This window comes from Oncorhynchus masou, chromosome 25 (assembly GCF_036934945.1).
Source record: "Oncorhynchus masou masou isolate Uvic2021 chromosome 25, UVic_Omas_1.1, whole genome shotgun sequence".
NCBI lineage: Eukaryota > Metazoa > Chordata > Actinopteri > Salmoniformes > Salmonidae > Oncorhynchus > Oncorhynchus masou.
The window spans coordinates 15,040,185-15,064,779 of record NC_088236.1 but is presented as its reverse complement, the minus strand read 5'-3'; the positions used below and the strand labels follow the sequence as shown (position 1 = coordinate 15,064,779).

The 24,595-nt window shown below is 43.2% G+C and overlaps 1 protein-coding gene across 1 annotated transcript in view; it reads right to left on the bottom strand.

Annotated features, from left to right (window-relative positions):
• LOC135513589 (ATP-binding cassette sub-family A member 2-like) overlaps nt 1-24,595 on the bottom strand; it is a 149,088-nt gene that overhangs the window by 26,576 nt on the left and 97,917 nt on the right. The window contains 8 exon segments of the mRNA XM_064936475.1: nt 322-534; nt 905-1,085; nt 1,647-1,805; nt 3,095-3,299; nt 3,658-3,808; nt 6,674-6,864; nt 10,851-10,965; nt 22,453-22,555. Of these exon segments, the coding sequence (XP_064792547.1) occupies nt 322-534; nt 905-1,085; nt 1,647-1,805; nt 3,095-3,299; nt 3,658-3,808; nt 6,674-6,864; nt 10,851-10,965; nt 22,453-22,555 (1,318 nt within the window).

Here is a 24,595-nt window from a genome sequence, read left to right as displayed (position 1 = left end):
TATATGTCAAAATACCCCTCCATATACCCCTCAAAATAACCATCAAGAGGCATAATAGAATGTAGAATTGTAGAATTGCAGGAAATGCTTTTTAAAATGTCTCCAAAAATTACGGGGGAGGACCCCTGGGGCCCCGTCTGCTGTTCATCCCCCCCAAATTCTACACCACCATTTTGACCTTGCTGTAATTATATATACCATTTCTACCCTTCAATATGAAGATGTGAGCTTTTATCCTAGCTTTTATCCAATGCCATGTTGATAATTTAACACCTTAGGGTCTTTAATTTGGTTAAACCATAAAAATGGGATGTGACATACTTGTCCATCTCCTTGCGGATGTCCTCCTCGGCCATGCCTTTGAGTTTGGAGTAGAACCACAGGTGCTCCTCCACACTGAGCTTGTCAAAGAGCACGTTGTGCTGGGGACACATGCCCAGGTTCTGCCTGATACGCTCCATGTCAGTACGGATGTCATGGCCGTAGATGGTGGCTGAGCCAGAGGTGGGCGGGAACAGACCTGTCAGAATAGACCTGGGGACAGTAGCAGAAAACTAATGGTAGTTATTGATAGGGTTCATTCTAGAGGGAAGAAATGGACACAGAAAACAAATGTTACAATGCATTTGAAGGCCATTTTGTGGACATTATGGGGATGTTATGTGAATGTTATGGGAAGATTATGGGAAAGTTATGGCCAACATTATGTATGGCCTGTTTATAATTCATCATTGCATGAAAATCTTTTTAAAATAGTGGTTGAAGAAAACCCCTTGAAACACAGTCTTACCAACACATACAACACAAACCTCTCTGTCCCCTGTGAATCCACACGTAAACACAACAACAGAAATGACTGGGACCCTCTAACACACGTGGGCACATTCCCATTCATCTCTCTCACATGGTGGTTGTCTTGCCGGCTCCGTTGTGGCCCAGGAAGGAGACCACCTGGTTCTCATGAAGGTTGAGGCTCAGCTTGTTGAGAGCCAGTTTATTGCCCGTCTTGTACACCTTGGTCAGCTTGTCTATACACACCACCAGGGGCAGGTGGCTGGGCTCCTCTTCCATACCACGCATCTCCTCTGGAGGGAGATAGAAAGAGAGAGATAATACGGCATTTGAAATGTGTCTATTCATTTGAAACTGTACTGTTTACTGTTAACTTTTGATTGATTATTTAACATTTGATTATTATCTATTTCACTTGTTTTGGAAATGTTAAAATATGTTTCCCATACCAATAAAGGCCTTGAATAGAGAGAGAGAGAGAGAAGAGAGAGAGAGAGAGAGAGAGAGAGAGAGAGTGAGAGAGAGAGAGAGAGAGAGAGAGAGAGAGAGTGAGAGTGAGAGAGAGAGTGAGAGAGAGAGAGAGAGAGAGAGAGAGAGGGAGAGAGAGAGAGAGAGAGAGAGAGAGAGAGAGAGAGAGAGATACAGGCATGTCACAGAACAATGGCAGAACCTGAACCTATTTGAGATTCACACGTGTAAACTGATAATTTTTTGTGGTTCCATGCAGTAAACCACTGACAGAGGTGACAACAGATTAAGACAGATATACTCTTGTTCCTAAAAGTTCAATAGAAACATCCGGTAGGGCTTACCACATCGCCGGTTGTCAGAGGTCAGGCTGCAGCTTGGCTTACCAGATCGCCGGTGTTCCATGGCACACGCCTGGTCCTCTTCCATGACACTCAGCCTGGCTGCTCCTCCCCAAGGCCACTCCCACGTCTCCACACGCCCACTGCCCAGCCAATAGGACTTCTGCAGGGGGAAGTACCACGGCCGTGGCAGCCCATACATCCCTGGAGGACAGAGACCACAGCAGACCACTTCTTTGACCAGGACCCATAAGGAATAGAGCTCGCCTGCTTGCAATACTTAACTCTGCCATGGCTCGTGGGCCAAAGCCTATGGGAAAATGAATGGGTTTTTTTTGTAGAGTTTTGGGATAAACACTGAAAATAAGGTCTGTGGCAAACACAGGCTTAGGAGATCTTATACAATTTATTCTATGAGATAGCTGATAAAGATAAACGTCACTTTCTGTTAATTTTGAAGCATTTATGTTCAAAACATAAATGGGCTCCCAAGTGGTGCAGCGGTCTAAGGTACTGCATCTCAGTGCTAGAGGCGTCACTACAGACCCTGGTTCCATTCCAGGCTGTATCACAACCGGCCGTGATTGGGAGTCCCATAGGGCAGCGCACAATAAGCCTGTGTTGTCCAGGTTTGGCCGGTGTAGGCCGTCATTGTAAATAAGAATTTGTTCTCAACTGACTTGAAATAAAATAAAAAAATAAGCATGTAAAACACAAAGGCTTCATAATTCATAAAGGTCAAGTTAACTGACTTTCTCATAGAACAAAGTGTATAAATCTTAGCCTGTGTTAATCTCAGACCTTGTTTTTATCCCAAAACCCAATTTTTTTCCCCAATAATTTCCTTAATAGGAATGGCTGAACGAACCAGAGTTAACTCATTTTTGGTTTTAAGCCTGTCGCATGCTTCCCGGTCAAAACAGTTCACGCAAATATTATGAAAAACATTTGTGACTTTTTTGTTAATTTTGGTGTTCGGAGGGTTGTATCAGCTGTTCACACACATAAGATGTTTTCTTGAGGCAAGTCGAATTTCAGTAGCTGAAGTCTAAGCCCCTTTGTCTGTGGTCAACAGTAGGGGTGGGAACTAAGGACGGTAGTTGCTGTCATTCAACAGCCAGGTAGCAGCTACTGTCTGCACTACACTACTAGTTTTCATGCACATTTTTTCACTTGAGAAATACTGCACTAAACATCTTAGCTAGACGTAAAATTGTGCGACTAAGAACTGCAAAAATAGCCAAATAAAATAAATATTTCTCTGATTTATATTAGATTGATTCAGACTATTTTGAGGAAGTGTTATGGCTATGTTGTTACTATGGTGGCTCAAGTGGGACAAACAACAGTGCCTACAAAAAGACGCCATTACTATTGTTCTCTATAGGATTCCATTTGGGATTCAGACCAATTACTACCATAAGCATAAGTGACAAAACAGGGACATAAAAGGTGAATCATTTAAGTGAGCAGCCAAAGACTTGGTTGTTTACCTGGATGCACAGCTTCTATGTACCAGGTGAGTACTCCATACACACTGGCATCGATGATGAGCATCATCATGGACAGACCAAGGTTAAAGTCATCGCCCTCTACAGGCGACTGGTTGATGGTGCGCCACTGGATACCAACTCCTGACACCTCATACAGGGCAAAGTACTTAGAGCCCAGGCCAAACGCTGTGGTCGACATCAGAGACTGGAGAGAGAGGAGAGAATGAGAATAAAGACAACAGACAACGTGTTAAGAGCTATTGACATGTGTGAAGATCTTTCCGGAACTCACTGATTCAGACTGGTGAGAGAATATCATTGAATTGATCAATTCACGACTCTTGAAGCTTTGTTTGAATCCTTCTTATCTTTTACTCATACATGTTGATACGACTATACACACCTGGAAGCAGGTCATCTGACACAGTGACAGAGAAAAATAACTCAATCGAGCCATGAGTCCGGAGGGCCGTTTCTCTCTAAACATGGGCACCCGTATGTGACTAACAAAAAATGAATAAAGTATGAGAGCTTCCGACAAGAGAACAGAGGCCAAGACTTACAGCAATGCACTTTTCAAAGGCGGTGATCTTGTCATGGGCCACCTCCTCCCTGATGGCCACGTACATGTAGGGGACGTAGCTTAGGAAGTAGATTATCCCGCCACAGGCAGACGCCAGCTTGGCCTTAGAGTAGATCACTGACACCAGGAAACTGACATAGACGGGACACAGACAGACCAACCAGAGTAAAATACTATCAGCATGTTGAGTGTGTCCCAAATGGCACCCTATTCCCTATATAATTACCAGAGCCCAAGGGACCATGGTCAAAAGTAGTGCACTATAAAGGGAATAGGGTGCCATTTGTAAGACAACCTAACCATATTCAGATCATACACGTTTCCCTGGAATGTCTAGCAAAGGAGCTGAGTCACTGTCTGTTTGATACATTAAGGACATGGCATTTCGAAGTAACACGTTCCTCACAAAATAGAAGTCGAAGGTTGACAAGTGAAACTGAGTGCTACCGCTTTTATCAAATCAGCCGCTAAATATCAGGGTGACTCATGATTCATTAGATCTCTAACATCATCAATGTGTGCGCAGTCACTGCTGCTCTGATGTCACAGAGAGAAAGAGAGATGAGAGAATCAACTAGATGTTGGAACATTGCTGCAGGGACTTGCATCCATTCAGCACAAGAGCATTAGTGAGGTCGGGCACTGATGTTGGGCGATTAGGCATGACTCGCAGTTGGCATTCCAATTCCTCCCAAAGGTGTTCAATGTGGTTGAGGTTAGGGCACTGTGCAGGCAGGTCAAGTTCTTCCACACCCATCTCAACAAACCATTTCTGTATGGACCTCGCTTTGTGCACATGGGCATTTTCATGCTAAATAGAAAAGGCCCTTCCCCAAACTGTTGCCACAAAGTTGGAAGCACAGAATCGAAGCCATTGTAAGCTATATCGTTAAGATTTATCTTCCCTGGAAGTAAGGGGACATGAAAAAACGACCCAGACCATTATTCATAATCCACCAAACTTTACAGTTGGCACTATGTATTGGAGCAGGTAGCGTTTTCCCAGCATCTGTCAAACCCAGCTTCGTCCGTCGGACTGCCAGATGGTGAAGTGTGATTCATCGCTCCAGAGTACGTGTTTCCACTGCTCCAGAGACGACAAGCCTTACACCACTCCAGCCGACACTTGGCATTGCGCATGGTGATCTTAGGCTAGTGTGAGGCTGCTCGGCCATGGAAACCCATTTCATGAAACTCCCAACAAAATGTTATTGTGCTGTCATTGCTTCCAGAGGCAGTTTGGAACTTGGTAGTGAGTGTTGTAACCGAGGACAGACGATTTTTACTCGCTACACACTTCACCACTCGGCGGTACCATTCTGTGAGCTTGTGTGGCCTACCACTTAGCCGTTGTTGCTCCTAGACTTTTCCACTTAACAATAAACCGGGTTCGCTCCAGCGGGGCAAACACTTCACAAACTTACTTGTTGGAAAGGTGGCATCTTATGACAGTGCCACATTGTAAGTCACTGATCTCTTCAGTAAGGCCATTCTACCGCCAATGTTTGTCTATGGAGATTACATGGCTGTGTGCTCGATTTTATATACCCGTCAGCAACGGGTGTGGCTGAAATAACCGACTCCACTCATTTGAAGGGGTGTCCACATACTTCTGTATATACAGTGCATTCAGAAATTATTCAGACCCCTTGACTTTTTCAACATTTTGTTACATTAGAACCTTATTCTAAAATGGATTACATAAAACATTTCCTCATCAATCTACACACAATAACCCATAATGGCAAAGCAAATAACTTTTACATTTTTGCAAACTTTTTACAAATAAAAAACAGAAATACCTTAATTGATCATCCTTGAGATATTTCTACAACTTGATTGGGAGACCATCTGTTGTAAATGAAATTGATTGGATATGTTTTGGAAATGTACACACGTCTATAGGAGGTCTCACCGTTGACCTTGCATGTCAGAGCAAAAACCAAGCCATGAGGTCGAAGGAATTGTCCGTAGAGCTCTGAGTAAAGAATTTTAACAAAACAAGGCTGCTGCATTGAAGGTCCCCAGGAAAACAGTGGCCTCCATTATTCTTAAATGGAGGAAGTTTGTAACAATCAAGACCCTTCCTAGAGCTGGCCGCCCGGCAAAACTGAGCAATCGAGGGAGAAAGGCCTTGGTCAGGGAGGTGGCCAAGAACCGGATGGCCACTCTGACAGAGCTCCAGAGTTCCTCTGTGGAGATGGGAGAACCTTTCAGAAGGACAACCATGTCTGCAGCACTCCACCAATCAGGCCTTTATGATAGAGTAACAACACGAGTGCCACTCCTCAGAAAAAGCCACATGACAGCCCGCTTGCGGTTTGCCAAAAGGCACCTAAATACAGATTCTCTGGTCTGATGAAACCAATTTTGGCCCGAATGCCTGGCGTCACATCTGGAGGAAACCTGGCACCATCCCTACGGTGAAGCATGGCGGTGGCAGAATCATAGAAGGGATTCTTTTCAGCGCTGGGGACTGGGAGACTAGTCAGGATCGAGGGAAAAATAAATGGAGCAAAGTACAGAGAGATCCTTCATGAAAACCTGCTACAGACGCACCTGAGCTCAATTTCAAGTCTCATAGAAAAGGGTCTGAATACTTATGTAAATAAGGTATTTCAGTTTGGGGTTTTTTACCCGCTTTTGCTTCGTCATTATGGGGTATTGTGTGTAGATTGATGAGGAACACATTTTATTTAATCCATTTTAGAATAAGGCGTAACAAAATGTGTAAAAATATTGTCAGGCAAAGTGATGCACGATATCTCTGTATGCAGGCTTGCTTGGCTCAATATGTGATGATGACCAATTTGAGTTTATGACCATATCAGCTATAGATAATTAAAATGATTTGTTAAGAAGGACCCCTCGACGGAGCCCCGCCCCCTCTGTACTGAGATCCTAGCTCAGCGTAGGCCTCTCCTACTTTTTTGGGTGTACGTCCACTCATGCTTTTTACTAGACTAACATCAGAGCGGTAGTAGTGTCATCATTACCAGAACATGATCGTTGCGATGGCGTAGATGGAGAGGAAGAGCCAGATGATGAGGATGTCACTGTGGAGGAGCACTCTGCCATACTTCAAGATGGCCGTCAGGGCGGTCACTGAGATGGACAGCTGGACGAAGCCGGTGATGAACCAGGCCACCCAGTGGACCGCATTGTTCAGGCCCATCATCTTCATCACCTACAGGCAGGCAGGGAGTACACAGGTTACCAGAAGAGGTTAATCCTATTTTTTTACAGTTTCACATGCACTTATATGAATGAGAATGGGTTTCTCGGGTTTCTCCACGCATCGCGCCGACAGAAACAAACACCTTTCTGGTAAGAAGAGGGGTGGGGGTGTATGCCTTATGGCTAACGAGGCATAGTGCGATGAAAGAAACATACAGGATACAGGAACTCAAATCCTTCTGTTCACCTGATTTAGAATTCCTCACAATCAAATGTAGACCGCATTATCTACCAAGAGAATTCTCTTTGATTATAATCACAGCCGTATATATCCCCCCCAAGCAGACACATCGATGGCTCTGAACAAACTTTTTTTAACTCTTTGCAAACTGGAAACCATTTATCCGGAGGCTGCATTCATTGTTGCTGGGGATTTTAACAAGGCTAATCTGAAAACAAGACTCCCTAAATTTTATCAGCATATCGATTGCACAACCAGGGGCGGAAAAACCTTGGATCACTGTTACTCTAACTTCCGCAACGCATATAAGGCCCTGCCCCGCCCCCTTTCGGAAAAGCTGACCACGACTCCATTTTGCTGATACCTGCCTACAGACAAAAGCTAAAAAAAGAAGCTCCCACGCTGAGGTCTGTCCAACGCTGGTCCGACCAAGCTGACTCCACACTCCAAGACTGCTTCCATCACGTGGACTGGGACATGTTTCGTATTGCGTCAGATAACAACATTGACGAATACGCTGATTCGGTGTGCGAGTTCATTAGAACGTGAGTTGAAGATGTCGTTCCCATAGCAATGATTAAAACATTCCCTAACCAGAAACCGTGGATTGTGATGGCAGCATTCGCGTGAAACTGAAAGCGCGTACCACTGCTTTTAATCAGGGCAAGGTGTTTGGTAACATGACCGAATACAAACAGTGCAGCTATTCCCTCCGCAAGGCTATCAAACAAGCTAAGCGTTAGTACAGAGACAAAGTAGAATCTCAATTCAACGGCTCAGACACAAGAGGCATGTGGCAGGGTCTACAGTCAATCACGGACTACAGGAAGAAATCCAGCCCAGTCACGGACCAGGATGTCTTGCTCCCAGGCAGACTAAATAACTTTTTTGCCCGCTTTGAGGACAATACAGTGCCACTGACACGGCCTGCAACGGAAACATGCGGTCTCTCCTTCACTGCAGCCGAGGTGAGTAAAACATTTAAACGTGTTAACCCTCGCAAGGCTGCAGGCCCAGACGGCATCCCCAGCCGCGCCCTCAGAGCATGCGCAGACCAGCTGGCTGGTGTGTTTACGGACATATTCAATCAATCCCTATACCAGTCTGCTGTTCCCACATGCTTCAAGAGGGCCACCATTGTTCCTGTTCCCAAGAAAGCTAAGGTAACTGAGCTAAACGACTACCGCCCCGTAGCACTCAATTCCGTCATCATGAAGTGCTTTGAGAGACAAGTCAAGGACCATATCACCTCCACCCTACCTGACACACTAGACCCACTCCAATTTGCTTACCGCCCAAATAGGTCCACAGACGATGCAATCTCAACCACACTGCACACTGCCCTAACCCATCTGGACAAGAGGAATACCTATGTGAGAATGCTGTTCATCGACTACAGCTCGGCATTCAATACCATAGTACCCTCCAAGCTCGTCATCAAGCTCGAGACTCTGGGTCTCGACCCCGCCCTGTGCAACTGGGTACTGGACTTCCTGACGGGCCGCCCCCAGGTGGTGAGGGTAGGTAACAACATCTCCTCCCCACTGATCCTCAACACTGGGGCCCCACAAGGGTGCGTTCTGAGCCCTCTCCTGTACTCCCTGTTCACCCACGACTGCGTGGCCACGCACGCCTCCAACTCAATCATCAAGTTTGTGGACGACACAACAGTGGTAGGCTTGATTACCAACAACGACGAGACGGCCAACAGGGAGGAGGTGAGGGCCCTCGGAGTGTGGTGTCAGGAAAATAACCTCACACTCAACGTCAACCAAACTAAGGAGATGATTGTGGACTTCAGGAAACAGCAGAGGGAACACCCCCCTATCCACATCGATGGAACAGTAGTGGAGAGGGTAGCAAGTTTTAAGTTCCTCGGCATACACATCACAGACAAACTGAATTGGTCCACTCACACAGACAGCATCGTGAAGAAGGCGCAGCAGCGCCTCTTCAACCTCAGGAGGCTGAAGAAATTCGGCTTGTCACCAAAAGCACTCACAAACTTCTACAGATGCACAATCGAGAGCATCCTGGCGGGCTGTATCACCGCCTGGTACGGCAACTGCTCCGCCCTCAACCGTAAGGCTCTCCAGAGGGTAGTGAGGTCTGCACAACGCATCACCGGGGGCAAACTACCTGCCCTCCAGGACACCTACACCACCCGATGTTACAGGAAGGCCATAAAGATCATCAAGGACATCAACCACCCGAGCCACTGCCTGTTCACCCCGCTATCATCCAGAAGGCGAGGTCAGTACAGGTGCATCAAAGCTGGGACCGAGAGACTGAAAAACAGCTTCTATCTCAAGGCCATCAGACTGTTAAACAGCCACCACTAACTTTGAGTGGCTGCTGCCAACACACTGACACTGACTCAACTCCAGCCACTTTAATAATGGGAATTGATGGGAAATGATGTAAATATATCACTAGCCACTTTAAACAATGCTACCTTATATAATGTTACTTACCCTACATTATTCATCTCATATGCATACGTATATACTGTACTCTATATCATCGACTGCATCCTTATGTAATAAATGTATCACTAGTCACTTTAACTATGCCACTTTGTTTACATACTCATCTCATATGTATATACTGTACTCGATACCATCTACTGTATCTTGCCTATGCTGCTCTGTACCATCACTCATTCATATATCCTTATGTACATATTCTTTATCCCCTTACACTGTGTATAAGACAGTAGTTTAGGAATTGTTAGTTAGATTACTTGTTGGTTATTACTGCATCCCTGCCTGTGCCATTAAACCCCTACAACTCATCCAGAACGCCGCAGCCCGTCTGGTGTTCAACCTTCCCAAGTTCTCTCACGTCACCCCGCTCCTCCGCTATCTCCACTGGCTTCCAGTTGAAGCTCGCATCCGCTACAAGACCATGGTGCTTGCCTACGGAGCTGTGAGGGGAACGGCACCGCAGTACCTCCAGGCTCTGATCAGGCCCTACACCCAAACAAGGGCACTGCGTTCATCCACCTCTGGCCTGCTCGCCTCCCTACCACTGAGGAAGTACAGTTCCCGCTCAGCCCAGTCAAAACTGTTCGCTGCTCTGGCCCCCCAATGGTGGAACAAACTCCCTCACGACGCCAGGACAGCGGAGTCAATCACCACCTTCCGGAGACACCTGAAACCCCACCTCTTCAAGGAATACCTAGGATAGGATAAGTAATCCTTCTCACCCCCCCCCTTAAATGATTTAGATGCACTATTGTAAAGTGGCTGTTCCACTGGATGTCAGAAGGTGAATTCACCAATTTGTAAGTCGCTCTGGATAAGAGCGTCTGCTAAATGACTTAAATGTAATGATGTAATGATGTAATGTAAATATTCAGAAAAACATATCATACAAATTTCAAGATTTTAATTTGATTGAAATCAGTATTTTTCCCACAGGGGGCAGAACAGAGGTAGTAAATATGAACGTCTTCATCCTGCTACAGGCTGCCAAAGAGATGGCAGAGAGAAGATGGCATTAGTGATGCTGCTCCACTGTCACAGACAGACACAGGACAGGACTCTGAGATCTTAGTGTAGACAGCAGTGGGGATTGGTGAAGGGATAACGGATCATAATATTGTCTGGAATGGAGTAAATGGAACGGTATTAAACATGTGTGTTTGATGTGTTTGATACTGCGCAATTAATTCCATTTCAGCCATTATTATGAGCCTGTCCTCTAATTGAAAGTGCCAACAGCTACCACAGGTAGACATGTAAGCAGCTCACCTCTTTGAGCCGGTGCTCCTTCTCAGCCACAATGTGTTGGATCATCATGGCTACAGAGTACACCCAGGAGATCACCATGCACAGAGGCATCATGTGCTCGATCACAAACAGGAAGCTGTGGACCCATGACAGGAAATGTGTTAATGACAAAGCATAGGTTAAAGCAGGGAGAACAAAATACTACCAAAGGAATAAAACCATAGGGGAGCGTGGGGTAAGTTGAACCCAAGGGTCAGATGAGCCACCCCTTGTTTCTGGGAAACCATACACAAAATGTATCATTTGACCAAATATTTAGGAAGAGGTCATCATTTTTGTGTTAGAGGTTTCATGATGCTTGTATCTAAATCAAAGTAGATACTTTAAAAATTGATCTATACATATAAGCTTCAATATGATGTCCTAAACCTAGAATGAAAGTACATTCTTGTAGCTTTGGGGGCTAATATACACTGTCAAAAAACACCCAATTACTACGTAATTATTATGAAGTAACTGGTTAAACAGCCTGTTTATAGCTTACTCAACTTTCAAGTGTCCAAGTGTTACCTTAACTAAAAAATTGTTGGCGCAAACGTGACTCCAACTTGATAGAAATGTGGCAAATATCAGTCAATTTAAATTGATGGGTTAGTTCAATTTTCTCATATGTTTATTCAACAATACATTATTTGGCATCTTAACTAATAGAGGACTGTGCAACTGGTGCACACACAGTGCTTTTAACCTCTTGGAACTCTAGTGGCAGTATTTCATTTTTGGATAAAAAAACGTTCCCGTTTTAAACAAGATATTTTGTCACGAAAAGATGCTCAACTATGCATATAATTGACAGCTTTGGAAAGAAAACACTCTGACGTTTCCAAAAGTGCAAAGATATTATCTGTGAGTGCCACAGAACTGATGCTACAGTCGAAACCAAGATGAAACTTCAAACAGGAAATGAGCAACATTTTTGAAGCGCTGTTTTCCAATGTCTCCTTATATGGCTGTGACTGCGCCCTGAACGAGCCTACAATTTCTGCTGTTTCCCCAAGGTGTCTGCAGCATTGTGACGTATTTGTTGGCATATCATTGGAAGATTGACCATAAGAGACCACATTTACCAGGTGTCCGCCCGGTGTCCTGTGTCGAAATTTGTGCGCAAACTTCAGCTGCAAGTATTTTTCCATGTGATTGAGAGGAGAAAGCAGACTTCCACGAATGATATATCAATGAAGAGATATGTGAAAAACACCTTGATGATTGATTCTAAACAACGTTTGCCATGTTTCAGTCAATATTATGGAGTTCATTTGGAAAAAAGTTTGGTGTTTTGGTGACTGAATTTTCATTGTATTTTTTGGTAGCAAAACGTGATGTACAAAATGGAGCGATTTCTCCTACACAAAGAATCTTTCAGGAAAAACTGAACATTTGCTATCTAACTGAGAGTCTCCTCATTGAAAACATCTGAAGTTCTTCAAAGGTAAATTATTTTATTTGAATGCTTTTCTGTTTTTTGTGAAAATGTTGCCCACTAAATGCTACGCTAAATGCTACGCTAGCTATCAATAATCTTACACAAATGCTTGTTTTTCTATGGTTGAAAAGCATATTTTGAAAATATGAGATGACAGTGTTGTTAAGAAAAGGCTAAGCTTGAGAGCTATCATATTTATTTCATTTCATTTGCAATTTTTATGAATAGTTAACGTTGCGTTATGCTAATGAGCTTGAGGCTATAACTTGACACAGGTTTCTTTCGTAGCCAAACGTGAACAAAACGGAGCAAGTTTGTCCTACACAAATAATATTTTTTGAAAAACGGAACATTTGCTATCTAACTGAGAGTCTCCTCATTGAAAACATCTGAAGTTCTTCAAAGGTAAATGATTTTATTTGAATGCTTTTCTTGTTTTTGTGAAAATGTTGCTGGCTGATTTCTAGGCTTATAGCTATGCTAGCTATCAATACTCTTACACAAATGCTTGTTTAGCTATAGTTCAATAGCATATTTTGAAAATCTGAGATGACAGTGTTGTTAACAAAAGTCTAAGCTTGAGAGCAAATATATTTATTTAATTTAATTTGCGATTTTCATGAATAGTTAACGTTGCGTTATGCTAATGAGCTTGAGGCTATAAAAATAGGATCCCGGATACGGGATTGCTCATCGCATGAAGTTAACTTACATATTTAATACATATGAGTCATTTGTGCATGTTCATTTATAATTTAAATATAGTTAATCATGTCCTCACCTGGGATTTGAACTCACAACCTCTTGGGTTCATGGCATGCCGAACTTCCTGCTACGCCACCACGGATGTTTCAATTATCAGTTAATCTGACTATTCTCTCATCATTAATTTGATTCACTTATTTAACGACGCAATGTTTAGTTTTTCTGTATAGTTGTCTAATGTTGGTGGGGCATATTAATTACTCTGTTTTAATGTTACTCCTTAATCACTATGATAAATAACACAGTTTTTCTTGATTGTACTTTTAAAAATGCTGAGATTCACTTTGAAGTTCAAAGTGTAGTGTGATTGAAATTCTCTGTGTGTATCAGATCGTATATTTTGCATAATACTATTTTGTTATAACCTGTCTTGGTTGGGTTCAAGTGAGTGATGGATTGACTACTCAAAGGAGTCTATCACTGATAAGCAATTTGGCAGTACGCCCAGAACATTGCTCTGGGAACTAGAAGGAGCCTGGTGTGATGTCAGTCTCATGCAGGAACCAACCATGCTTATATGACATGTGTAGCAGTATAAATGGATTGAAGAGGGAAAGGCCCTTTCAGAGTTTTATCAGGCTTGTATTGAGTTAGTGAACCTCTCCGCCGTGATGTTCTACAGCGGAGCCGGAGGTCAAGGAAGAAGTTGAGGCAGAGGAATGGGTGGGGGACAAGAGAGATGATGGGGAGAGGTGTAAACTCTGGACCCCCGGAAAGAAACGGTTAAAAGTGTTATAACTGTGATTAACCAGGACATTTTGCCAAAGACTGTTAAGATAATGAAGATAGAAAGGAGTTTAATGGACCTCCCAGAAACGTGAGGCTAAATGACTCTTTAGGAGGTGGACAATAGGTTGAGGTGGAAACAAAAGATGAAGAAGCAGAAACACCCCTACAGATGTTACAACTAATTACTCTCTCAACAGAAAATTCACTGATTCACATTGAGATACTGGAAGAAAAAAAATCCATTCATAGAAGACACTGATGCAGCAGTCTCTGTCCTGATGAAATAAGCCCTGAAACTCATTCCCTCGAAAAGAACAAACTTATAATGACACAAGGCAAGACTCAGATGCGCTTTTGATTCTGGGCAGACTGCTGGGACGGGATAGCCCCCACTTCAACGTCAAAAGCATCGACCTCAACCACAAACTGACGGGATGGGTTCGGATGGACAAGGATGGGGGCTGTAGTGAACCGATGCTTCAGGTCCAAAAAGGCTCTGTCAACAGCTGGGGACCAGATGAACGGTACCTTGGAAGGTGGTGAGTGCAGAGAGGGGGGCCCACCAGGGTGCTGTACCTTGAATGAAATGGCGGTAGAAATTGGCAAACCCCAGGAAACATTGTAGCTGCACCCCGGATGTAGGTTGGGGCCAATCCACTGCTGCTTTCCCCTGGACATTTCCTTCAGTGATGACGTATCCCAGAATGGAGATTGTACAATGGTGGATCTCACACTTCTCCGCTTTCACAAATAGGCACTGAAGGACTTGTTGAACATGGAGGACGTGTTCTTGGCAGAACGGTAAAAAAATAGGATATAGTCGAGGTAGATGAACAGGAAATGATTTAACATGTCCCAGAGCACATCGTTTACCAGGGCCTGGAAGACAGCGAGGGTGTTAGTGAGACCAAACAGCATGACCTGGTACTCATATTGTCTACAGGCAGTGTTGAAAGCGCTCTTCCACTAATCTCCTTCACTTATCCGAACCAGGTGGTAGGTATTCCGAAGGTCCAGCTTGGAAAAGATGGTAGTCCCCTGGAGAGGTTTGAAAACCAAGGAGAGGAATGGTAGGGGGTAACAATTCTTGATCGCTATGTCATTTAAGACCCCAGTAGTCAATGCACGGACGCAGGGTTTTGTCCTTCTTTTCCACAAATAAAAACCCTGCACCGGCAGGGGATGCAGAAGGAAGGATGCTTCCAGCAGCCAGAGAGTCCTCAATATACTTCTCCACAGCCTTGGTATCCGGGCCGGATAGGGAATATTTCTGACCACGAGGCGATGTGGTGCCTGGGGTAAGGTCAATGGCACAATTGTAAGGATGATTGGAAGCGAAGTAGTCCGTTCCTTGAGGGAACGGCATAGAAATCCGAAGCCCTGAGGAGGACATCTCGGGGAAGGCGCCCTGCTTTAAGGCAATGGCTGACAGAACGGGCTCCAACCCAGGACTTAACTCTTGGTCCAGTCAATAACAGAGTTGTGGTTCTGGAGCCAATAAAATCCCAAAACAACATGAACATGGGGGGAATTAATGAGGAGAAACTGTATTGACTTACTGTGATTTCATGAAACCCGCAGATTAACGGGAACAGTGCTGTGGGTAACTCCAATGGAGCGGCCGTCCAGTGCTCTAGTGTCCATGGAAACAGAGAGGAGTTGAGTGGGGATACCTAATTCAGAAACTAGTGTAGCATCCATAAAACGTTCATCTGCCCCAGAGTCAATGAGCACCCGGGGAGACTTAGACTGGTCTCCCCACAACAGTATCACAAAAAGAGGAGTGCGGGTGATGGAAATGAAAGAATTCCCAGTCTGGCTCACCAGAGTACTTGTACCTACTAAAAAAATAAGTCTCATAACATGGCAGGTGGCTATATAATGTCCCACAGCCCCACAGTTGGAGTTCACCCTACGTGAACATTCCCTAGGAGATAATCTAGCTCTGCCCAGTTGCAAAGGCTCGGGAGTATCAAACTCACCCGTCACCGATGATTCTCAAGGCAACTCCGGTGGCTTCGGTTCTTCACAGAAATGCACACTTCAGGGATTTCCGGATTCCTTCGAAGGTGAGCAAGTAGCAGCAGATGGAAGAATCTCCCCGAGATCCAAACTCCTCTCTCTCCGGCGTTCAATCCTAATTGAAAGGGCGATGAGGGAATCAAGTTCCAATGGTAACTCCCGAGCTGCGAGCTCGTCTTAGATTTCCTCCGATAGTCCATGAAGGAAGATATCGATCAGAGCCTCCGGATTCCAGGCACTCTCGGCGGGAAATGTGCGAAAATCTACCTGGTAGTTTTTGGGCCGCTTCTCTCCCAGACACCAGAGAAACAAATACCTTCCTCACCTCAGCCATGAAATCTTCCAGGTTATGGCAAACGGCGGATTGTTGCTCACAAACAGCCGTTGCCCAGGAGATCACCCTTCTGGACATTAGCGTAATTAGATATGCTATCTTCGATCGATCCGAAGGGAATGAAGATGGCTGAAACTCAAAAATGAAGGCGCACTGAGAAAGAAACAGCGGCAGGTTCCAGGATCTCCGGGATAGAAGGGAAGTTACTGAGTGGCTGGGAGGTCTTAGATGTGGCATGCTGTTTGCGAGCTAATTCACGGAATTGCTCCATTAATGCCTTGAACCCCTGGTCGTGGTATTCCGCCAGAGATCGGAACCCCTCCATCAGGAGCTGAAGTAGCTCCTCCTGTTTCTTAATGGTAGCTCCCTGCAGAGAGACAGCGTAACGGAGCTGGTCCAAGTCTGCTGGGTCAGTCATGGCCAGTTCGTATTATAAGGCGATACCCAGATGCAGACACAGGGGGCAGATGGTTTGAGCTCTGATATTTATTATAGTCCACGGGGTAGTGAAAAGGCAGGTCAGGGACATTCAAGAGTTCATAACCAGGTCAGAGTCCAAATTGGTATAGGGCAGCAGGCAGGCTCGAGGTCAAGGGCAGGCAGAATGGTCAGGCAGGCTCAGAGTCAGGACAGGCAAGGAGCTAGGAGAAAAATGTTGGTTGACTTGGTCTACACAGGTATAAATACACAGGAGATAATGGGGAAGATGGGCGACAACTGGAGGGGGTGGAGACAAGCACAAGGACAGGTGAAACAGATCAGGGTGTGACAAAACTGTCGGCGCGTCGGGCATCCCCTCTATTGAACCCCTCACATACCCCCTCCCAGTAGCATAGGAAACTGGGAAATAGAGACATTGATTCTTGTATTCATCATCATGACCAGTAAATCTATTGGGAAGTGACCTCATGTGCAAAATTAATAGTCACATCTCCTGTGACCCAGAGTGTGTCTCCATTCAGTCACCAACAAGTGGAATTTTCCCATGTATGGCACAGTCCTACTATGCCTGGCATTTGGAAGATGCAGACATGGGAAGGAGAACTCAGAGGGATGTCTCTTACATCCCAAAATCAGGAAGACTGGGAGGTTCCAAAACACCTTCACTACACAACAGCAGTTCCCTCCATTGAAGCAGTCTATCAAAAACCAAAGACATGAAGAGGGAAGACACTGGGCCTTGGATGAAAGGCGTTATGGATGCAACTGATTGGGTGATGTTGCAAGGAAGTGGGAAGTGCTGTTGTCACTGCTTTAGAGACTGTGGAAAGTGCACGTTTTGGCTTAACACAAGCATGCATATTGGCAAAGGATAAAGCAGTAAACAATTGCACTGACAGCAGTATGCTTTTGGGGTGGTGCACGATTTTGAGACTATGGGTTTCTAACCTCTTCTGGTAAAACAATTGCTCATGAATAGTTGCTAAAAGCAATATTGTTAGTGTCCTCTGTTGCCGTGGTGAAGTGTCAGGCTTATACCAGTGGTAAAGATAGCATTTATCAAGGGAATGCTAAAATCAGACTGTGCAGCGAAACTAGCTGCTTCCTCTTTTCTTTCCCCATTTTCAGTTCCTGTTTTTCACTAATCATTACTCTGTAAATGATATTGTTGCTTTGCAGGCAAGGTTTGATGCATCAGAAATACGTAGGTGGACTGGACATTGACATATGGACACCTTGGGAGGGTGGCAGGATAATTTGAGCAAACCAGACATGCCCCGTTGTACTTTCCTATTCCTCACAAAGTTGTCACACGGTCAAGACCATGTATCAAAAAGAGGGATGGGAGATCTTGTAAATAAATACTGGAGTACTGTGGGATTTACTGTGTTTGCTGAAAAGGTTTGTAAAAAAATATATATATTTGTTTGACTAACAATGTACGACATGGTATTTCTATAACCCCCACATCTCACCAATGGCCAGAAGGACCTTTTAAGCATTTGATGATGGACTTCATTGAATTATCCCCATGTGAAGGAAACAAATATTGTTTGTTTATTGTTGATATGTTTTCCAAGTGGGTTGAGGCATTCCCGTGTCGAAGAGCCACAGCATGTAATGTGGCCAAAGCTCTCCTGCGAGACATCATTCCTAGGTGGGGGCTGTCGGACATTTCGTAAACAAGATGGTTCAGTCCTTATCAGAAGCCATGCAGGTTGACCTGAGACCGCACTGTGCCTACCACCCACAGTCAGGGGATGCTGTACAACACGCCATGTATATAGTCCCGCTATTGGTTTGTACTGCTGCTCTTTAATCATTTGTTATTCTTATCTCTTACTTTTTTGTTGTTGGTATTTTCTTAAAACTGTATTGTTGGTTAAGGGCTTGTAAGTAAGCATTTCATGTGACAATCCTTTCCCCCAAAATAGGTTAACCCTTCAAGGAATGGAGGACATGGTGGTTTATTGTGTATCTCTTAACACTGTTCTTAATAATCTCTTCTCACAAGTGAAGGCTTCTCTGCCAAACCTTGCAGGTGTTGCTCACCGCAACGTGAAACCAGGACATTTCATTGTGGTCAAGGATCTTCAAAGAAAAAGTTGAAAAGACCCCAGGTGAAAGGGAGCATACCAGGTGCTCCTGACCAAATCCTCGGCTGTCAAGGTAGCAGAACGAGATACGTGGACACACACATCCCACTACAGGAAGTTGCGAGAACCAGGAAATCAGAATGGTGAGGAGGATCGGTGAATGGGAAAGGACCTGTTTCTGGATTGGTCTCATGTGATAGTGGAGACCGTCGTCTGCCTCCTGCTGGTCAGTAATGACCTAGAAGGATCCAGGGACCGTCCCCAGCCAACGGGACCACCGCAGGCCCGGAGTAGAGGCACAGAAGAAGCTGGTAAGGTTGTGAGAGGAAAACAAGACTTCAAAGACACTATGATCTCATTCCTTTCCACAGCACAGATGGTGGCGAATGGACTCTCCCCAAGCACTTCCTGTTGGGTCTGTGGGCTCGGCACATAGGGAGTAGGTGATGGGCTCCCTTTACTGGGTGTCCCAGCCGGTGTAAATTAGACTTTTCCATGCTTCCAGCACTGAGGTTTACAATTCCCCTCCGTGACGACCGGACCTTATTTTGCTTTTTATAAGCAAACTTGGATAAGTAGTTATAGAAGACCCATCCCAATACACCCATCCCAATAGAATGCTGGTGTATACAGGGTAATGGGTATGTCTACCTAGGTGAAAATGTGTGCAATTGTACAATGGACTGATGGAGAATCAAATTGATCACTGCCAGTTTATTATTTGCAGATGGGCAGACTCTCAAATGTAACTGTGTTCTTCTCAGTGCTTCATATAACCTTGGAAACAAGTAAATCAGACCCTAATGGGACCTATTGGTTATGTCGGAACAGCGCATATTATGTCCTACCAAATCATTTGGGGGTAGTGTGTACTATTGGGTTCGTTGTTCCTGCTATGAGAGCAGTGCCAGATGACGTATAATTCATTTCCTGGGATATTGTCCCCCTGCAGCAGTGCTCACTGGCAGGGATTACTCATATTCAAATGGCCCTATCACAATTTACTGGTGTAATGCTCCCTAATTATGGAGTGGCTAATGCTATGTCAAAAGCCCTTAAGGCCCTCAGTACTGAAATGGTAGCACTTTGAAAATTGGCCTTACAAACTCATGAAGCTCTAGACTACCTATGAGGAAATCAGGGAGGAATGTGTGCAGTCATGGGAGATGAGTGTTGCACCTTTCTTCCTGACTCGTCTATGAATGTCACCTATTTAGCAGATTACATAGCAGAGACTGCTTGAGGCACTGTGCTCTTCTTTTGTCTCACAGGTCTAAGCAACTATTATGTCCACTGTTAGTTTGATTTGGCTAAAATAAATGACATCTGCTGATGAGAATGATGAAGATAATGAGGACTACAAGGAACTCACTGAAGGCCATGAAGAGCATGACCATGTTCCCCCCCCCTGCTGATGGTGATAGAATTGACATAAATTAAATTGTGTAATGAAGCATGTGTGTAACTGTATGAAGCGAAGGTCTTAAGTTAAACCATTCTACTGCAAGTGTAAGGGCTATGGAATAAGCATCAGTTACTAGTCAGATTGTACAACCCAGAATGAAGCGGTTGAACGGATACAGTGTCTGGTTTTATGTGTTGATTTCGACCTACTTTTAATAGAAGTATTTTGATAGAACGCCATTTGATAGTTTTAGCCATAATCTAATGCTTACCTTAAAATGTAACAATAGTTATCACAGAGTGATAAAAGGAGTGTGATGTAAACGTTCTCTGTGTGTATCAGATCGTATGTTTAGTAAAATGCTGCTTTGTGATAACCTGTCTTGGTTGGGTTCATGCAACAATGTACAATGGACTGGGTTGGGTTCATGTGAGTGATGGATTGACTACACAAAGGAGTAAACCACACTATCACTGATAAGTAATTTGACAGTACAACCAGAACATTACTCTGGGAACTAGAAATAGTGATACAATATCTCAGTTTCAAGAAGCCTAGTGTGGTATCAGTTAGTCTCATGCAGGAATCAACCATGGCTATATGACTTGCTTGTGTAGCAGTATAAAGGGACTGAAAAGGGAACAGTCATTTATAGAGTTTCATCAGGCTTATATTGAGTTAGTGAACCTCTCCGGCCATGATAACAAAGATTGATTCGTTTACTTTGAGTTTGAATCCTTAGTGGTGAATTTCCCCAACAGTAGCAATACAGGTGAAATCAGTTATTGACACAGACATGGAAGCGTATCAGGATGATTCTAATGCTTTGCACCAAGAGGTTATGAGATTAAATCCCAGGTGAGTAAATATGAATTCCTGTATAAAATAAATTAACATGCACAATGTACGTCAATGTGTGTCAAATATGTATGTTAAAAACATTGTATGTTAAAAGCACCACAGACCTTTTTTTAGGAAAGTAATGATATTTTCTAGTTGAATGAACATATGAGACAATTTGAGCAAACACATTATTTGAAGTTTACAGAATTTGTGTCTACGTTTTCTCATGTTGGGCCAACTCCAAAATGTTAAGTTCAGGTAATTGTCACGTTCGTTTGTAGAGGCGGAACAAGGCGCAGCGAATGTTGAGTTCCACATAATTTATTATAAAGTAAAACAAACAATAAACGACCAATGAACCGTGACTAAGGAGATGCTACAGGCACTAACTCAAAACAATATCCCATAAACACAGGTGGGAAAAACAGCTACTTAAATATGATCCCCAATTAGAGACAACGATTACCAGCTGCCTCTAATTGGGAATCATACACAATCACCAGCATAGAAAAACAAACCTAGAACCCCACATAGAAATAATAAAGTAGACGAACCCCCCAGTCACGCCCTGACCTACCATAGAAAATAAGGACTCTCTATGGTCAGGACGTGACAGTAACACTTTTGCCAAAAGGTTGAGTAAACAAACAAAGTCAGTGTAACCAGTTACTTAATAACATTGAGTTCAAACAGCTAGATATTTTGTTTACAGTGGAGTGAAAATGTTTTCCTTGGGGTAAGTTGAGACAATGGATGATCTAATGTCAAGTTGAGCAAGTGTTTTCTTCACAGGCTTAATGCAAGGCATTATCACTGGGATATGAGGCATCAACGGGCCTGGTCTGTTAAAAGTCTAAAATATGCTGAAAATGATGAAAAGACTAAAAGTGGTTGTGATTCTGTTGAATTGCGTTTGGGAAATAAAGATAGATATGGTTTTAAAAGGGTAGTGGTCATATTTCATTCTTTACAGAAATGTGTAGGAGGCTTAACTTATTCCATACCCCGGGGTAAGTTGTGTCAAGATACAATTTTTTGGGGGACAAGCTATGTTTTCAAAACTGCAATGTTTACATGAATTCTGATTATTTCCAGGTATACATAACATCCCAAAATATATGTAGATATTTCTGTTATTAAAAATATTACAATATTTGTCTTGACAGAGTGATGCTGAATGTAAAAACACATCTCAACAGTGAGAGTTACGCATCTTAAGTTAGGATATGGACATAAATGTGAGTCAGGGTCTGAGAGAGATAGAGAGCTGATTAGAGTAAAGAATAGATAAAGTAACATGTCTTGCTCATCTCTAGTGTAGCTACCAAAGGAAGACGTGACATGTTCCATTATCTACCTATCTACCTAATATACATGGACGATGCAAAGTCATCATCTCAGAAGTAACATAAAAATAGAAGCGATACAATTAACAGTTATTGTTTTTAAAGGAAAACGGAAAGTGAGAGAGAGGAGAGGTGTATAGAGAGAGTTCCAGGTCTTACTCGTCTCTGGTGTAGCAGGGGTAGGGGAACATCTGAACATAGTTCCCAGGCTCCACCACGTCATGGCCCACAAACGTGTTAATGATGGCTCTCTCTATCATATCTGAGGACACACAGGCAGGCAGACAGGAAGACACGCACACGCACACACACACACACACACACACACACACACACACACACACACACACACACACACACACACACACACACACACATCAAGACACAGCAGAGATGACAGGGCCACTCTACACCTCACTGAATAAGCCATCCCATCAAGTTCTATCCTAACCACTAACTACCCAATGCAATGTGGTTATCAGTGTGGTAATCAGTGCGGTTTACAATGCGGAGGTAAAAATCTATCTGTTCTGGATTAAATCAATGGTATTGTCTCAGTGAGCCCAGGATGTCTCTATGTACAGTACACTCAACAGACTGCCATGTCAGTTCCAATGCATTATTTGTATTAACTTTATGTGTCAAATAAGCAGCTTGTCTTTTTCTCTCCTGCTTCGTAAATAAAAGATGAATCTCGGAGAAAAAGTGCTGAATCTGCAGCTTGGCCTTGGCACCCACACAGGTTGGCCTTGGCACCCACAGGTGTTCCCACTTCAGGATCACCAGTTTACCACAATATATATATATATATATATTATCTTTCTTTTAGGGGGTTGATCAGCTCTAATATTGTGGATAGATTGTAGCTTCCATCAATGTAATTTTCTGTATCATTTCAAGCCCCCATATATTTTTGAGTAAATATATTTATATATATATATATACACACAGACCCACATATATATAAACATGCATACATATACAAATACCTATACATATGTATATACGTACATACATATATATTCACACATATATATTTTTATATAATATATTTTCCTTTATTATTTCCCGCAAACCCTACCACCCCTCCCCTAATTGGTGTAAACTAATAAACAATAATAATTAGGCTTCTACTTCCAGCTTATACATACTATATACATTTTACGGACACAATCTATTTTACAATAGTTATATTTTGTTTGTTTTTAGTCCTGGACTTCCTCTATTTCTGATGTCCAACCAGATTGATTTATATTTGCCATATATTTGTAACTGTGCTGTTTCACAAACATTCTGAACCTATATACATTTTACAGACCCCGTATGTTTTACATTGGTTATCTTGTTATTAGTCCCACCCTTCCGCTCCATTCAACCCCTCCCATCTATCTCTTAACACCATCCATTTGGGATTTCTATTTGCCATATATTTTTCAACTGTGCTGGGATGCTTCACAAAAGTTCTGAACCTTCATATTCTCATAGTTTCTACAGATTGTAAATTGGAGATAAACATTTTTCCTAGCTCCAGGTAAATGTTGCAATTCTTCAGCCATTCCTGGACCTGTGACCAAAAACGAGCTACACATAGACAGTACCAAAATAAATGATCTAATGACTCTACCTCCTCGCAGCAAAATCTGCAGAGCTGTTAATGCTGTATCCCCCATTTATATATATAATATTCTATTGGTTGCAATAATTAGGTATAATAATTTATATTGAATAATTCTAAGTTTTGCGTGTCAATTCATAAACCATGTGCCATGGAATCGGTACATCGAAAATATCTTGCGACTATTTTGCAATCTATATGGCACAGCTGTCAATGTTGTGTTCCTTAAATGAAACGCGTAAAAAAAAAATTATTTATCACAATTTTCTTTAACCAATTTTGGTCTTTAATGCAACAAAACAATACTTTTGACGCAACAATTGTGTCCTCAGTGAAGCTACTTTAGGCAGTTGATTTATAGTCTATAGTCTATTTATATCCTGTTTACACTTTAGGCAGTTGATTTATAGTCTATAGTCTATGTATATCCTGTTTACACTTTAGGCAGTTGATTTATAGTCTATAGTCTATGTATACCTGTTAACACATTCCCATTGTGCAGATATCGCTGAAACAATTAGTGCAGCCTTGAGTTTACCAAGCAACAACACAACAACAACACACCAACAACGATACAACAACGACACAACGACACAACAATGACAGAAAAACAATGACACAATAACGACACAACAACGATACAACAGCAACACAACAACATTTGAAAATACCATCATTCAAATTCTG